Source organism: Sinocyclocheilus anshuiensis, unplaced genomic scaffold, assembly GCF_001515605.1.
Source record: "Sinocyclocheilus anshuiensis isolate Anshui unplaced genomic scaffold, SAMN03320099.WGS_v1.1 scaffold234, whole genome shotgun sequence".
Lineage (NCBI taxonomy): Eukaryota > Metazoa > Chordata > Actinopteri > Cypriniformes > Cyprinidae > Sinocyclocheilus > Sinocyclocheilus anshuiensis.
This window is the reverse complement of record NW_015544165.1, coordinates 2641378-2659065: the sequence shown is the minus strand read 5'-3', so window position 1 is coordinate 2659065 and position 17688 is coordinate 2641378. Positions and strand designations below refer to the sequence as shown.

The 17688-nt window shown below is 36.7% G+C and overlaps 1 protein-coding gene across 1 annotated transcript in view; it reads right to left on the bottom strand.

Annotated features, from left to right (window-relative positions):
- The window catches only part of LOC107695739 (membrane-associated guanylate kinase, WW and PDZ domain-containing protein 3-like), a 94777-nt gene that overhangs the window by 29835 nt on the left and 47254 nt on the right, over positions 1-17688 (bottom strand). The window contains exons 5-9 of the mRNA XM_016495763.1: positions 17064-17270; positions 11008-11176; positions 8226-8305; positions 7705-7762; positions 5181-5305 (exon numbers count right to left, since the gene is read on the bottom strand). Coding sequence (XP_016351249.1) covers positions 5181-5305; positions 7705-7762; positions 8226-8305; positions 11008-11176; positions 17064-17270 — 639 coding nt within the window. The remainder of the gene's footprint in view (positions 1-5180; positions 5306-7704; positions 7763-8225; positions 8306-11007; positions 11177-17063; positions 17271-17688) is intronic.

Sequence of the window (17688 nt, the reverse complement as noted above, 5' to 3'; positions counted from 1 at the left end):
ATCTAGCTTGCGCCAACAGTTGTACATGGAAGCAGCTCCGGGCGGATGACGTATGAGGTCAGCCTTGCGCATGCGCCGGTGAGTCTCGTGAAAGCCAACGTTTGTTTAAAGGAGCAAAGGAAGCAAAGTTTCCTTACTTTAGCAAAGGAAAACCAGTCTCCTCTTGGCTTATATCGAAATCCTCCGACATTCTTCTTTACAAATCCTCGTTTTGTACTTCTAATTAGTGACCGCTGTTTTGTTTTGATCTCTCCGCTGCACTTCCGCGTTCGTCACTTCTGAGTGGCGCATGCGCAAAGCCGACCTCCATACGTCATTCCCCCAGAAATGCTTCGGTTTACAACAGTGAGCGCAAGTTACATTAAAGTGATTATTACGTTTTGAATATGCATATTTTTTTTTACAAAAACACATCGATTCGCTACAGGAGGTCTTTGTTCACCCCCCTGAGCCGTGTGAGACACTTTTTTTTATGGATGGGCGATTTTATTTCACTTCTTTTGGACTGAAGCACTGCAACACCCGCTGACTGCAATGATAAAGCTTGGAATAGCCAGGACAATTTTTAATCTAACTCCGACTGGATTCGTCTGAAAGAAGAAAGTCATATACACCTAGGATGGCTCTGGGGTGAGTAAAACACAGCCTAATTTTCATTTTTGGGTGAACTAACCCTTTAATTCGGTCCATGGGGAATTGATTGGATCCTTGTCTTTTGCTATCGCTGTGATCTCATATGAGTGACAGGATGTCCTGTCCTCGCGCAGGTAAACACGCCATCAGAGAAGAGACACATAAATCATTTATATTAAACACAGCAATATCCCATAAAAAACAAGAATTTTTCTTTAATCTGAACTGTTCCTGCAGTGCTTCTTACTGTATTGAAATCATCACGAAAACAGGCTGCGCAGAGTAAAACTAGAGGAAAGAAGGGAGGTCTGGATTCCATTAGTCATTCATATTGAATAATGCAACAGAGAGAGCAATAAAAAGAGTGAAGGATACATTACTAAATGAGTGAATGATAGTGGGATTGTTCTGTATATATCCACATACACTTCAATTAATTATCGCAGTCCATTCATTACACTCTTCTCAATTACTCCTAAAATATTTACCCTCACAGCAGCACATTCATAAGAGTGTTCTGGTTAAGAACTCCTAATTAACAACCACTAGGAAAATGCTCAAGCAACATTTGGTGATGTTTTCATCTGATAAAATGTCCTCGGATGAGCTGATAATCATCCCTTTTTTTCTTAAACCAATTTGTGGGGTCAGTGAGCACATGCAAATTTGTCAAGTGTATAAATTATGTTGCCATGGTGACCACTCCAAGATGAACTACTATAAATAAACTTTAAACACTGCCATAAACATGCTTTTTAAGAATACTACAAAACGAGAAGGAATTTAAGCTACACTGATGATTATTTTGTGGTCATTTTTATGACAGATAGCATCATGCATTATATTAAATTATATTACTGCTTATTCTTGGAAGGTCATTTTATCATGTCAACAATCACAGGCATTTTATAGGGAGATTTGAGTGTATACTTTTAATGTAAATGATAAAATATGTATCTTACCATGTATAAAGTGAGATGTACAATAACATAAGAAGTGTCTTAGGCTTATATCAATCAAAAATACAGTAAAATAGTAATATTGTGAAATATTATTACAATTTAAAATAGCTGTTTTCTATTTGAATATATTTTATTCATGTGATGCCAATGCTGAATTTTCGGTAGCAATTAGTCCATTCTTCACTGTCACATGATCCTTCAGAAATAATTGTGATATGCTGATTAGCTTCTCAAGAAACATTTCTTCTTATTATTATCAGTGTTGAAAACAACTGGAACAGGGGGACAGAAAGTCGCTAAACAAAGTTCAAAATAACAGCACTTATGTTTAATTAAAAATATTTTGTAACATTATACATGTCTTTACTGTCACTTTTGATCAATTTAATGCATCCTTGCTTTATAAAAGTATTAATTTCTTTCAAAACAAATCAAACAAACAAAAAAACTTACTGACCCCAAACTTTTGAATGGTAGTTTATAAAAGAATAACTAACAAAAACCATTGAAATAATGCACAATAGTTTATGGTATCATACTCTACTTAACCAGTGATGATGCTTTCCAATTCTTGAGGGTAATATTGCACATTTCCAAATTCTATTCTACAATTACTGGATATTACAAAAACCCCTGGAGGACTGTGAAAATGATGTGTAGAAAGTATCCATTAAATAAAAGAGACAGTTTCATGCTGCTCAACAAGTTATGTGAAGCGTAACAGCACTGAGCACTTACATCAGATAATCACACAGGGTTATGAAACAACAGAGACCGCAAGTAGCACTTTACAGTTTCACCTGTTTGATGAATTTGATGAATAACAATACAGCGAAAATGATGGCTGCATTTTCAGTGTTTCTTAACTCTGCATAATCTAAGTGCATTTTCTTTTTTACACATGGCTTGAGTGTCTGAAAACAATCATTGGTGTTTGAGCAGTCTTGAGCCTTTGTTTTTAGTTTTCTTAAAGACATTGCCCATTGACATTTTGGGTGAACTATCCCTTTAAGATGAAGGTGCTCAACACTGACTCTGAATCAGCTCTAAACAGCGGTCATTTCTTACCCAGCGGTTTTATTTTTTTCCTGTCTCATTTGAGAGTGCCAGCAGCATCAGATGAGGCCACATCAATCTCATTAGGAGAGCAGGGATGGATATCTCACCATGTGTGGTGGGAATTGGATTTGCATAACAGCCACATTGATGAGTTGGACTGGCCCTATGAAACGGATTATGTTGATTATAATAACCATGGCACATATTTGAACTGTGAGCCACAAGTGTGTGTGAATTGGCTGTTGGACACAGGTACACACAAACCCATCCTTGCATATTAGATTCATCCCTCTCTATCCTCCCGTACTGATGTTTTCACATTCAGCTGGTGAGGGAATTCTGGGAAAAGGGCGAGGTTTAATGTTTATATTTACTTTATCACACTTCTCATACATTAAGGGCCACTGTGTCCCTTAGGGCGAGCAGATTATGAAATGTCGGAGTGTAATTAAAGGTGTAGTATGAGCGCTGTATACATGCATGTGTGTCTGTGTTGTAGAAAATGACCTGAAGGCACAAGCAGCAAGAGCTAAAATTGTTTTATAATTGTGTAAATGAATAAAACAAATAAAATGCATGAATTTTGTCATTACTATTATAATTGTTGGTAGAATTGTAAAGTTATGGCTATAATTTCTGATTATGCTCTGAAAACACTGCATGACTGCATTATATTTTTGTGCACTCGTCCCTGTCCTGTTCTCAGCTAGGCATCACCATCTACTCATTAAAGTGTCTTGGCCAGCTAACAGAGCATAGCGTAGGGGGGCTGCGTGTGCTTTCACTAATGAGACAGAACAGACATCCACTGCCAGCCTTCCAGAGGGGATAGGAGGACAAAATCAAGGACACAGGAACACACAGGAGACAGTGACACTCAGGGAGTCCAAACAAATGGTCTAAGTTTGGTTTAACCTTAAACATCTTGAAACTGATCCCAGTCATATGTTCATTCAATGCAATTATTTAACAGGATAGAACTGCAGACTAGTGGGCCAGGCAGTGGATGATAAAGCAGCATCATCACTAATGGTTACTAATAAAGACACAAAAAATATGAAATGACAAAAATGGTACAGCTTTGGACAATTTACAATAACATTTTAATACCATAGCATAAATTGTGTTTTACCTTTAGCATAAATTAATTATTTAGCTTTTCAATGTACTCTGATCTTGCATCCTATTTAGGACACACAGTATGCAAATTGGGACACAGAACATGTATATGTACACCAGGTGTAAACTCGTGCTTTGAAACCTGAGACGTAAGCAAACACCACTGCAAGCAAGAAAAAAGCTGAGAGAAAAAATGAAAGTGAAAAAGACAGAGCTATTGCTTAGTGTCACATTAGAAGACGGAACAAGGATGTGTAATGTTAAATAGTGAAACACCAGCAACAAAGTGGGACGTGTGCATAAATATACAAAAGCTGGCACAGATGAGCATAACTGAACAAGTACATGGTCACACATAAATACACACACAGATGGTAAAACACACACACTAGCTGACAGAATTGCTGCATTTGACGAAAGGAGCTCTAAGCCTCTGGGATGATCTGAGATCATATTAACCACAGATGTTGATTATGTTTATCTGATGGAAATGATCTGCCTTTACTTAAACTAACACCTGAGCAGCTCATGCATCTCTTACTTTATGAGCTCACTTCTCACTTAAACCATGTCCTAACCAGGTGTGGCAGGTAAACCGAGTTTTTGTCCTAACAAATCAGAACCTTGACAAGATATTCTGACAATTGGCTTGGTTTCTATGGCTGGCACTGCATCTCTGAAATCTCATTGGTGCAAAATCCCACTCCACCATCTTTATACTAAACAAAAATGTTCTGGTTAGCCGGTATGTTGTTGCTTCACTTTCAGTGAGGACAGAAATATTTTGTGACAATGCAATAGGAAACAGTTTGCATGTGGCTCTTGTCACTTCCTGATCTCATTCTCACTGAACTGTTTCCTATCACCATTGCTGAAAAAAAAATCAGCCTAAGGTGGTTAGGTTGGACTGTTTTGATATGTACGTATACCCTGGTCAGGCATGGAGAACAGATAGCCGACCAACTATAAGCCAGCTTGGACTAGTTAAAAGCAGTTTAACACCTCAGGCTGGTTTAAGCTTGTTTTTTTTAAAGGATGCATTAAACTGATAAAAAGTGACAGTAAAGACATTTACATTGTTACAAAAAAAATCTATTTCAAACAAAAGCTGTTCTTTTGAACTTTCTATTCATCAGAGAATCCTAAAAAATATCACAGTTTCCACAAAAATATTAAGCAGCACAACATTTCTTAACATTATTGATAATAAGAAATGTTTCTTGAGCATCAAACCAATATATTAGAATGATTTCTGACAGATCATGTGACACTGAAGACCTGAGTAAGGGCTGCTGATTAAAGGATTTGAAAATGCTTTAGAATAGATTAAAGTAGTAAAAAATAAATAAAACAAAAACTGAGGTAGTAAGAAATGGGGAATAAAGCAGAAAAAATGTAAAGATTTACTTATGGGCATTGGTACTGCTCCTGCGGCTGCTGCTATTGGCTGACTGGTTGGAGATGCGTCCTGGCTGAGTTTCTTCTTGGCTTCCTGCACTGGATTCACAAACTGAGTCTTCTGATTGATGTGGCTGAAGGAAAGAGTGAGACAGTCAGTGCAAAGGACTGGAGAGGGCAGATACAATGACACACACATGCTTGCACAAACACTGAGAGTAGAGTACATTAGTGATGCTCATCTGTTTATGCAAACAGTCTTTGTAAAGGACGAAACCGTATCAGAGCCAAAAGGTAAGGAACTGCGCGCATGCGTCTCTTCCTGTTTGTCGTCTGCTAACCAGGCAGTCACTTTTTCCTTTACCACAGACATTTGGTGAATGAACAGAAAAATAAACAACATACTGAGACAGAAACTTGGAAAAATGACATGAACTGGTTTGACTCTGAAAGCATGCAACCCTTTCAACTACACAGTTCTGAGAAGACAGGATTCAAAGTCTTTAACTAAACATTGTAAAACTATTTTAAAAGTATTTGAAAGTATTTTATACATAATCAGTATTTTAGTATGATTTTAATATAAAAATCCTTAAAATAAGATAAACTTACCTGAGAAGCGAAAATGTTTAAGATATTATTAAGACTTAGAGAATACTTTTCAGAGAATATTTCTTAAAGTATATTTTTCTTACCTTAAATTTAAATACATTTAATTAAGGATATATTCTTCTTCTCAAAACATATTTAAGTTAATGTTAAATGTTCTTATTTTCACAATGTGACATATTCAAATAAAACAGGATATTCAACAAAAAAACTTTCAACAGGACCTTTTTTTTTCAATGAGAATTAATTGGATGGTGATAAGAGGGCGTTACCAATAGAATGTACAAACTGAGTTTGTGAAAACAATGCTTAAAATAGCTATTTAGTTATTTGCTAACATTATCCAGTAGTCTGTGTACCCTAAATGACATCAGAGGAAATAAAAGCTGTTTTAGAGAAAGTTACTACATTTTGATTAAATATTATGAAGACAAATTATAAAGACAAACATTTTTTCTTTTGGAAAAAGCATGCAGAGATTAATAGTTTGCAATAAAACTAGGAGAGTACATTAAGAAAGTCAATAGGGTCTGCTGACTTTAGAATTGATCTTGTTTTAATGAGGATGCTTTTACTGGAAAATAAGACAAAAACATTGATGAAGAATTGAATCTTTTCATGACCTTCTGAAATAATCAAAAAGCATTGCAAAAACATCTTTGATTAAAAGTACCACAGAGCATCCATATTTCAAACCCATCTGTAATTGCTACACGCACACTCTCCTCTACAACCACATTTGTTTTCTTGTTTGTTAGTTGCCGAAATGAATCAATATTACCTTGGCAAGCCTTTCCAGAGACACAAGCTTCACAGCACATGCGTGTCCTCTGTAGAGGTTCAGGCTCAGTGCTGGAGTGTGTTGTTTTATCCTAACACACAGCCCCTCCCACCCTACAGGTTCACATAAAGTGAAAAAAGCTGCTCGTCTGCATTGTGTTACTTCGCTTTAACTGTTGTACCTGCCGGTCGTGACTGCACCTCAGGAAGGCTTTTAACAGCCACGGATCCCTCAAAAAACCAGTCGGCGTGCTGTGTATTTGTAGAAGAAAGGTACTGTTTTTGCTTTTGCTGTGTGTGACTCATGCTGAGACTTATCTACCCAATCCACAATGAGCGAGAGACCGAGTGCTCTCAACTGACTGCTGAAGTTCCCCTTTTTGATAATTCAGGCAGTGAATAATGAGGGACTTGTGCCAAGCCATATTTAAATCAAAAATAAAACAATGTTTTGTTGACCTCCTTGCATGAATATCCTGGCACAGCAGGGACTACATAACCTTACATAAAATAAATGCCATTAAAATCAAATCCTGTATCCGTTTCCGAAAGCCCTCGAGTCGGCTGTCCTGCCCTTTATTTATCTATAATAGTACTATAATATTTACATTATTACTATTTGATTAAGAACAAATATAATATAGTATAATAAACATTCATTTCTAAATGTCTTTGTATTCAGCAAAACATGTCAATTTTTTTTTTCAACCGTAAATTTGATTAATTTCACAATTTTAAGTTTAAATAAATATATATTCACTGTGGTCTAAGAGTTTTTGACTCTCACAATCCCAAGTATTACAATCTTACTTCATACTGAACATGATGCTTTATAGAGTGACTTGGCATTCTGCAGTCATTTACATAAATCAAACAACTCATATAAGTTGCATTACTTTCATTACTTCTGTAATGGGTTTATGATCCCTTTGGTTGAGAATGAGGGTTAAAATCCCTTTATGCTTGTATTGTTGTTTTACTCTGAAAAACTGGATTTAACAAGAAACTAAACAGAAAAAAAAGTAAAAGACGAAGCCAAGTGAGCAACGGAAAACTTAAATGTATAGCAAAAACCAAGATGCTGTGGATAAAAATGTGCCATCCATCATTCTCACTAGACCATAAATGATATGAACATACTCACTCTACATAATAAGTCCCATACTGCGGGTCCTCAATCCTCTCCCAGCCATATGGAAGCTCTGCGGAGAATCAGACAGGCATATCAGAAACAGCTAGAACAGATGCAAATCACCCATGTGCTTGACACCAGGGGGTCTGATGTTCTGACGGTGAATTTCTGAGAAGCCAAATACCAGGTAGGTCAAGAAGTCTGGTTGGATTTACACGCATGTTTGGGCAGAGAGGAGATTAGAAGGCTGAGCGGTGAGGAAATGCAAGGGGTGCAGGTATTAGTAAGCTGTACAGAAAATGACTTGTTATCTTTCCCTGTGATGTGAGAGGTGTGGGGAGACACCATCCTGACATGGACATACGTGCCCATTGCAAAAAGTGGTGCTGGGATTGCTTGTGTGATATGGCTCTCAGCATGTCTCCTGTGAGCCATTAGTCAGGCGGGCCGGAGAGAGAGAGAGGCTAAGGTCTCACAGCTCAGCTAGGGTCTGTTTACTCTTATGTGTGTTTCATGAACAAACTCGGTCTCACCTCCATCCTCACATTTTTCAGGAGGCTTGGCTTTCTTTGCCAGTCGTGGATCGAGCCAGGTCGTGGTCTTGGTATTATGACTACAGAGAGAGGGAAAGAAGCATTATTAAACAAACACCTGAAAGCCTTTCTGAGCATGGACCTCCATTACACTGGAACACATATGTAGCTTAACAGTGTAACAACAGAAATATGACTATAGCTCACAGGAACAATGTGAAAAGCACACAATCAATCAATAAAGCTGCTCAACGATTGCTAACACCAGATTGCAAGATGTTTTTCAGATGTTTGATATTTTCAAAACAGTGATTTCCAACCATGTGTACACTTGGAGGTACAATGAAAGATTGTGATTTTGTCTTTTTAAAACCTGTTAAAATATATTTGTCAAATTGTCAAATGATAAAAATAAATAATCATACTTAAAACAAACAAACAAAAGAATTTAATAATTAAAAGTATTTAATGTGGGTCTTATAAATGCAAATCACATTTGTAGACACTCAAAATATATGTGCTTCAAGTCTGTTTTTCACCCAATTATAAATTTTTGTTGTGACTTAAAATATTAAAAATATTAAATATTAAAATGAAAATTAAACTACTTTTTTTTCCCATAATTAAAGGTAAAACAATTCTGAGACAATTCTGCATTTTTATTATAAATTCTTATTAAACCTTATTAGCATATCAATGTGAGTGAATTTAAAGAAAAATAACTTTTGAATGTCTTCTAATATTTGGCAAAACCTGTGAAAAAACTTTGTAATGAACAGTGTTGTTTTGTCTTTATATATATTAACTAGCAAGCATATTACTAGTATACTGGCTGTTTTTTTTAGTACTTATAAAGCACATATTAATGCCTTATTCTGCATGACCATATTTTAGATCCCTTAATCCTGCACCATACCTAAACTTAACAACTACCTTACTATCTATTAATAAGCAGCAACATATGAGTTTATTGCATTTATTAAGTTTATTGAGTTTATTAATAGTTAGTTAATAGTGAGAATTGGACCTTAAAATTAAGTAGGACAATATATAATTTCTATTTTTTAATTTGAAGAAAATGTTTTAATAATCTAATCTAATCGAATTGAATCTAATAGAATAGAATAGCATAATTATATAAATGACAATACCATAATATGGGTTTTAAAAGCAGGGACACTTGGACCTTACTGATGGAGCCAAAAAGGTTGCGAGAAAAATATGCCACTCATCACATTAAAACATCAGCAAGACCTTTTCAAAAACCACTTTAGCGGTCTCTGTTGGGTAGGAGTGAGGAGTCTACTCCAAAAGCAAATGTGTTTGAAATCTGAAATATTCACGACAAGGTGCAGCTCGTCCTCCGAGACTCATGCAGACAGACACGCGTGTGGAAGCAAGGCCCGCTGGGAAGGCTCCATTTAGCCGATTGTTTGCATTGTTCAGAGAATAAAGTATTGATTCGCTGGCTCTCTCTTCCTCTGTGTGGACAGCAGAGATGCTTGGTTAAGAGCTGCGAACACAGGCACAGGTAATGGATACTGAATGGAAGAGGCTGGCAAAAATGTAAGCTTGCCTCGGAGTCAGCACACGAGAGAAGAGCTGCTTCAAGTTCCCGAGTTCCTGTTTACTGAGCGAGCCTTTAGCTGGAGAGCTGTTGTCTATATCTGGGCTTGGTTACAGTAAATCATAGGCAAAATCTAAAAAGATGGACCCACAAATCATTCTGTGTTCTTTGTTATACAGCACAGCTTCTGCATGGTCCATAAACTTCCCGTCTATACAGTATGAAATACTGTCTCGTGAGGCCAAGAATGGTGATGCGGCTGACAATGCTAACATTGCGGATGCAGTGGGATCGTATTGTATTCAACCTACACATCTGTATGCTTATAGAACTATCGAATTTAAAAACATATTTGCAGTGTTGTGGTTGGTACTTGCAGTTTGGGGTTGGTCAATTTTTTTATGTTTGAAAAGTCTCATGCTCACCAAGGCTGTATTTATTTGATTAAAATTACACTAATATTGTGAAATGTTATTACAATATAAAATAACGTTTTTCTATTTTAATATATATATATACACAAAATGCAATTTATTCCTGTTATGCAAAACTGAAATTTCAGCAGTCATTATTCCAGTCTTCAGTGTCACATGATCCTTCAGAAATGATTCTATTTGCTGATTTGATGCTCAAGAAACTGTGCTACTTTTTTCCGGAATTTTTATGAACAGAAAGTTCAAACAAACTACCTTCACATCTTGCGGTTTATTTTTTTTTTATATATCTTTCCAATTATCATAGAAAATATTTTCGAATTGTATAAGTGAACTTCGGTCAATATATTTTTGTACTGGACTTTTACCTGATTAAATTTTTCTTTTGGGAAAAAAAAAAACAAACTGTTTTTTTTTTTTACCTGGTACACAAAATTGACACAAATTGCACTGACATCAAAAACCATCTTCCATTCAGTGGCCCATTTCTAAATGACATGTGTTTACAGTTTTCTACCCATTTAGCTGCCCACATAAGAAGACCAGTATTTAATTGGCACTGCATTCAAGGAGCACAAAAGAACAGATTTGGCTTATTTCTACTTATTTATCACTTGCAGAAGTAAAATGAAATAACTGAAAAAAAATGTTTTAAACACATTTAACTAGCCAATTCCCGGAACAACATTTCTGTCAAATAAACATAGTCCGAATCCCAAACCCTAAAATCTGATAGGACCGTTGATCCAAGTAAATGTCCTACTTGGCAATCAGGACTTACTCTATAAAGTAGACCATGCCGGTCTCCGTATAGGCCATCTCCCAGTTCTTGGGCAGAGGCTCCTGGCTCTCATCACGAGGCAGCATGTTCCAGTTGCGGAAGTCCATTCTGCTACTGGACTGTGTGTAGCTGGGCACAGCTTTCCTCCACTCCGGTCCCTCCTTGTGTTCTGTGAGTGGAAAGAGCAAAAAGCCAGTGAGACTCTGAGAAAGAGGTGGGGAAAACACACAGGATTGGGGAGTAATACATACTTTAACTCTCTCTAACACTGCAGAACAAACTTTCCAACCTTCTCAAGAGACGGAGAAAAACAGAGAGAGAGAAAAAGAGAGAGAGAAAGGAAGCAGACAACAAGAGCCACTGGATTTGCATGCCAGTACTGATGTTCGGAGAGCCGCCTCTCGGGCAGGGCCAGAGCCGGACAACGCTTCCGTGAAGCTGATATGCGTCACATACACAAATGTGCGTCTGTTTGTCTCTGTGCGTATGAGACAGGCAGTCTGCTTGCACATCAGAGCACAGGCAGAGATAGTATAAGAGGGTCAAAATGTAACACTCAAAAGTTCCATCCTTCAGTTAAAAGAGCCAATCGTCTTTTTGTTTACTGTAGAGCGCATGTGTTCTTGTAGCCAGGACTCTTATGATAAAACGGTGTCACGGGGTTGATTCCCTGGAAACATCACTTGATAAAATGAATATATAAAATTTGTATATGTATATATAAATATAATTTTATATATAAACCACCGTTCAAAAGTTTGGGGTCAGTAAGTGTTTTTTTTTTAAATAGTAATTAAGTAAGTAATTAATTTTATTCAGCAAGGATGCATTAAATTGATCAAAAATACATTTATTAATTGGGAAAAAAAAATTAGATTTCAAATAAATGCTGTTCTTTTGATCTTTCTATTCATCAAAGAATCCTGTAAAAAAGTATTATGGTTTCCACAAAAATATTACGCAGCACAACTGTTTTCATCATTGATAAGAAGAAATATTTCTTGAGCACCAAATCATCATATTAGAATGATATATGAAGGATCATGTGACACTGAAAACTCAGGAATAACAGAAATAAAATTGAAAAAAACAAAACAAAAAAAAAACTAATGTAATAATTTTTTCTGTTTGAATATATTTTTGATCAAATGAAAGCCTTGGTGAGATATACACTACCCATCAAAAGTTTGGGATCAGAGCAATTTTTAATGTTTTTTTAAAGGAGTTTCTTATGCTCATCAAGGCTGCATTTATTTGATCAAAAATACAGAAAAAAAACAGTAATCTTGCAAAATGTTATTACAATATAAAATAATGGTTTCTATTTTAATATACATTAAAATCTAATTTATTCCTGTGATGCAAAGCTGAATTTTCAGCATCATTACTCCAGTCTTCAGTGTCACGTGATCCTTCAGAAATCATTCTAATATGCTGATTTATTATCAGTGTTGAAACAGTTGTGCTGCTTAATATTTTTTTGGAACCTGTGATACTTTTTTTCAGGATTCTTTGATGGAAAATAGAATAGAATAGAATATAATAAATCAGCATTTTAGAATGATTTCTTAAGGATCATGTGACACTTTATATTGGAGTAATGGTAAATTCAGCTTTGCATCACAGAAATAAATTATATTTTAAAGGATATTAAAATAGAAACCATTATTTTATATTGTAATAACATTTTGCAAGATTACTGTTTTTTTTCTGTATTTTTGATCAAATAAATGCAGCCTTGATGAGCATAAGTGACTTCTTTAAAAAACATTACAAGTCTTACTGATCCCAAACTTTTGAACAGCAGTGTATATATTGTTATCAATATGGCCGGGACATCGGGGCAGAGGAAAACATGCCTGTGTTAATGTATGGTTTTGCGTGTAGATATACTGGTTGTACAGTACATGTGTAGAAGAAGTGAGGTGATGGAAAAAGTATATGTTGTCATTAAAAGGCTTGATATGATCTTGCTGACATAGTCATGATTGAAGTCCGTTCATCGGAATGATTCTAGCCTGCCGCTGGGACGCCAGCATGTGTGGCAGATGAATCAGCACTTGTTGTTCCTTTGCTGTAACCATGGCGGCACCATTCATGACACAGGCAGAAACCTAAGCTCCACCATTCAAAAGCAAATATCATAAGAAGCCTTTTGTGCTTGTGGCCGAATGGAGAAAGAAGCTGAACTCGACGATAAACAGAAGGGAGAATGTGGTGAACATTATTTAAAAAAAAGGATTTAAAAAGAAATCATACTTGTGTGTTCACAGAAAATAGCATAATGGGAACGGATGAACACAATGCGTTGCAGATTGAGTGTTGAAAGTAGGACGAGATGTTGTGCTGTGGTGAAACCTAATGGTGAAGGTTTGCTTCCACATGGAGACTATGGAAAAACAGCCATTCTGGCCTTACAACGGGGCCTTTCCACACAGTTATTTTAGTGAGAGACTATAACGAGTGTACATCAAGTAGTCTGAGCTGTATCCATCACAACTGGCCATAAGCAAGTAAACACAAACATTATAACCCACGAGGCTTACTGCAAAAACAAGACTAGCCATTTTAGTAATGCAAATTTAATCAATAAAAAACCACAAACACACTTCTGGGTTGCAAAATCATCTTCAGCTAGATACTGTTGCCATTTGCATCTTGTCCTTACAGTTGTGCCAGAGGGTTTACAAAGCTCTATCCAATCATAATGGAGGACAGCTGTGAGGCATCTTGTCCAACTGAAGATGAACACGGCCAACAAAGCCTCCCTCAGTGCATCCAGAAACCTCTTTTGGACCGATTGGTGAAAAAAATTCGGATTTTCTCCAGTGACCCTCTGAAAAACAGCTCATGTTTATTGAGGTTTTTGTGAGGTTTGTGTTACATAGATTTCCACTGACTTGAATTTAAAACTTAAAGCCCAAATAAACTCTTTTCGCATTAATCCTAAGTAAAAGTCTGTCTGGAGAAAACTTGTTTAAAAGCTATCTATTCTGAAGGGGTGAATAGCAAAAGGAAGCCAGATATTGCGGGATAGGATATCAGTTCCCATGGTGATCAATCATGCTAACACAAACAGAACAGTAGTGCTAACTGCAGTGGGTTAACGTGCTGTGAATATAATATTTTTTTGGCAGTTTCTTCCCCAAGTTCACTATCGCTGCATGTGAATAATCTGAAGGTGTTCACTGTTCCATATCCCATTGATTTATGGGAAAGAAAACTTGCTGTGCAGGGAGCATCAGTAAATCCTACCTACTTTCAGCACGATGTAGCTCAACACCAACTGAGCTCCCCAGAAGTCTTCCCAAAAACCCAGACTTAAGCAAAAAAAAAATACTGTTCCATGAAGCGAGTTAAAATCAAGAGCTAGAAATCTCAAAAAAGTCATGCATTTTTAATACTGATCTTATTTATTGTGGCTATTTCTCAGGCAATATTGTGGATTTTCAGTATGCTGGAGTGATATGAGGGCTGGGCTATGCATGGCTGCCCTCCGTTCCAATGAAATCACAAAATTTAATTCAAAATTTATATATTTATACACACACACACACTACAGTTGAAAAGTTTTGGGCTGGTATGATTTTTAAATGTTTTTGAAAGAAGCCTCTTATTCTCACCAAAAATGTATTTATTGTATTAAACTACAGCAAAACAGAAATACTGTGAAATATTATTGCAATTTTTAATTTATTTAATTTGTGTTTAATAGACTTTAATTTATTTTAATGTATTTATTAATTCTAATAGCAAAGTTACCTTTTCAGGAGTCATTACTTCAGTCTTCAGTGTCACAAGATCCTCCAGAAATCAATCAATAATATGCTGATCCGGTGCTTAAGAAACATTTCTTAATATAATATAGTTGAAAACAGTTGTGTTGCTTGATATTTTTGTGAAAACCATGATACTTTTTTCAGTATTCTTTGATGAATAGAAAGTTCAAAAGAACAGCATTTATTTGGATTTTTTTTGTAACAATGCACAGTAAAAGTCTTTACTGTCACTTTTAATAAATTCACTGCATGCTTGCTGAATGAAAATATTAATTTATTTTTAAAAATCTGCCCCCAAACTCTGAACAGTAGTGTCACCTCAACTTAACCTAGTGTATCATGTCAGTTTAATCTGGCAAAAGTGGATGGGGACAATGGATGTGTCCCCTGCCTTGGGAATCAAACTCATGACTTTAGTACTTTAAGTGCCATGTTCTATCATTCAGTTACACTTAAGAAACACTAGTAGAGCTTTTAAAAAAAATTCTATACAGCTACAGTGACATTAACCAAGCCCTAGGTGGGTGGTGGCAAGAGTGTACATTAGGGTGGCAGTGGGTTGGCACAAATGTAGTCATTAATGTAGAACCAAAATGACTGTAACAGACTAATAATAAGCCTGAGGTATCTTTTTAATGAGAAGGTAGAAGACAGAGTGCAGGGGATGGTACACAGTCAGACCGGCACAGCAGTTATTCTGTGGTGTGCAGAGACACTTTTATGCCTCACAGCAAACAGCAGCCTGTTTAACATGCTCATTACTTGGTGATACCAGCCATAAGCTCATTCATTCTAAGCTCAATATGATCTATTTATGCCACTGGATAATCACTGAAAAAAAACTCCAACTGATTGTGCATTTGGCCTACTAGCTCAACTACTGCTCAAGTTTCTGAAACAGCTTCAATAGTCTATATGACTCCTGCAGCCCTTCAGTGGTTATAAAGGCTCAAAAACTCAAAGCATGGCTCTAGCATCAAAATCACGTTTCTAATGTAATAATGATGTATACAGTGTATACTGATTAAAAATAAAAAATAAACGTAAAAACAAACAAAAATATGTCATTTAAATTCAATAACCCCTCAGAGCGATACACTTTGAGTCTGATTCAAACTGGTATGCTTCTAGAGTTTTTGTGAATCTTACTGACTGATTCGTTAATAAGAACCATCAGTTTATTACATTGTTTTACAAATCAGACACCACCACTCGTGCTCTGCTTGCACTTTTGCACACAGTAGAACCGACAGATGCTGAATAACTGTGCAATTAATAAAGAAATAATTAAGTAACACCAAATCACGAGATGAAATTGGACAACAATTTTAGATGGACCCAAACAAAGTCACCAGTGCCGATTAGATTTTAAACTGCTGTCCATTTTTGTTGACTTAAGCTCTATGCATTTAAAACCATTACATTATAGTTTCTTAAGGGCAAGCTTTACTGACCAGCTGGTCCTGACGCAATCAACGGAGGATAACTGACTTCCTGCATGACAGGAAGCAGCATGTGTGGAAAGCAATACACTAATCGCACCATCCTTTAGCACCATGGGGCTCTACAGTACTATACCCTCTTTATACAACTGACTGCACATCCAAGGAGCCCCCTCTTGTAAAGCTCTTCATATTGCTTTCACAAGGGAACACAATCAAATCTGCCCATAACAACTAAAGCTCTATTGACAGCATCTGTGCCCTCCTGTCAATTATCACAGAAAGTAAAGTCGCTCAGCTTGCAAAAATGAACTAAAAACACATTTACAGTAATACACTTACAATGAAAGCCTAGCAGGCAAGCTGCCAACACAGTGAATCACTCGGTTAGTGAAACTTTGAAACTAGCATGCCAAACTGTAAGCTAGTCATAATTTAAGTAGTACTACACTGAAAATACTCTTTTGAAAAAGTAGTTAGCTACACATATAAAAATGCATAAAATCTTAATATATAAACATATTAATACATGCACTTCATTAACTCAACTGGGGTGAAGTTGAACACATACTGAACTAGTATCATGAAGTAGTATCAGTTATTGATCTAGTATCATGCTATTGAACAATAGTTAGTAGCTTAGCTAACAGTAATTACCTCTTTGCAAATTTATATCCAATTATTTTCTACTGAGTTACATTTGTGCAGTATTGATTTCTTAATTGTCATCCATACGATGTATACTAGGCCAAATATGCAGTACATTACAATCCAGAAACTTTCAGAACCTATATCAATTCACTTAATCTTGTTGAACACACATTCCCAGTCTCACCTGTGAGCCCATTGACCATGGGTGGCCTCTCATCCTCCTCCTCTTCCTCAGGAGCTGCGCTGTCCTTTTTATCCATTTTGCTGACAGACGTGGTGCGTTTGCGCTGGACCTCCGCATCGAACTCCTCGTCAAACAGAACCTGGTCCACCAGGTCAGGCTGCACTGGACTGGGTTCTGCAGGTGGCTTAGGAGTGCCATAGTAATTACCTATGAAAAAAGCAAATATACTGTAAAAAGGACTTTTCACACTCTGCACAGATTTTTGGGGAAAATGCTTTTGAAATGAAAAAATATTACATTTGAGGAAACGTCTCGGTTACGTATGGTAACCCTCGTTCCCTGAAGGAGGGAACGGAGACTATGTATGTACCAGGAGCACCTTAAAAAACCACAACAAATTCCTCGTGTGTTTGCACACCTGGCGAATAAAGCCAATTCTGATTCTGATTCTGATTCTGAGAGGTTTCTGGAGAAGCAAACAGGTCTACCTAAGCAGCTCCGAAACGTTTCCAAACCAGCTGGACCGTCTGGGGATGGAGTCGCCATTCTCCCGGGAGCGCAGCTCGAGACAGCTCGTCGGCTGCCCGGTTGAGCAGCCCAGGAATGTGAACAGCACGAAGCAACC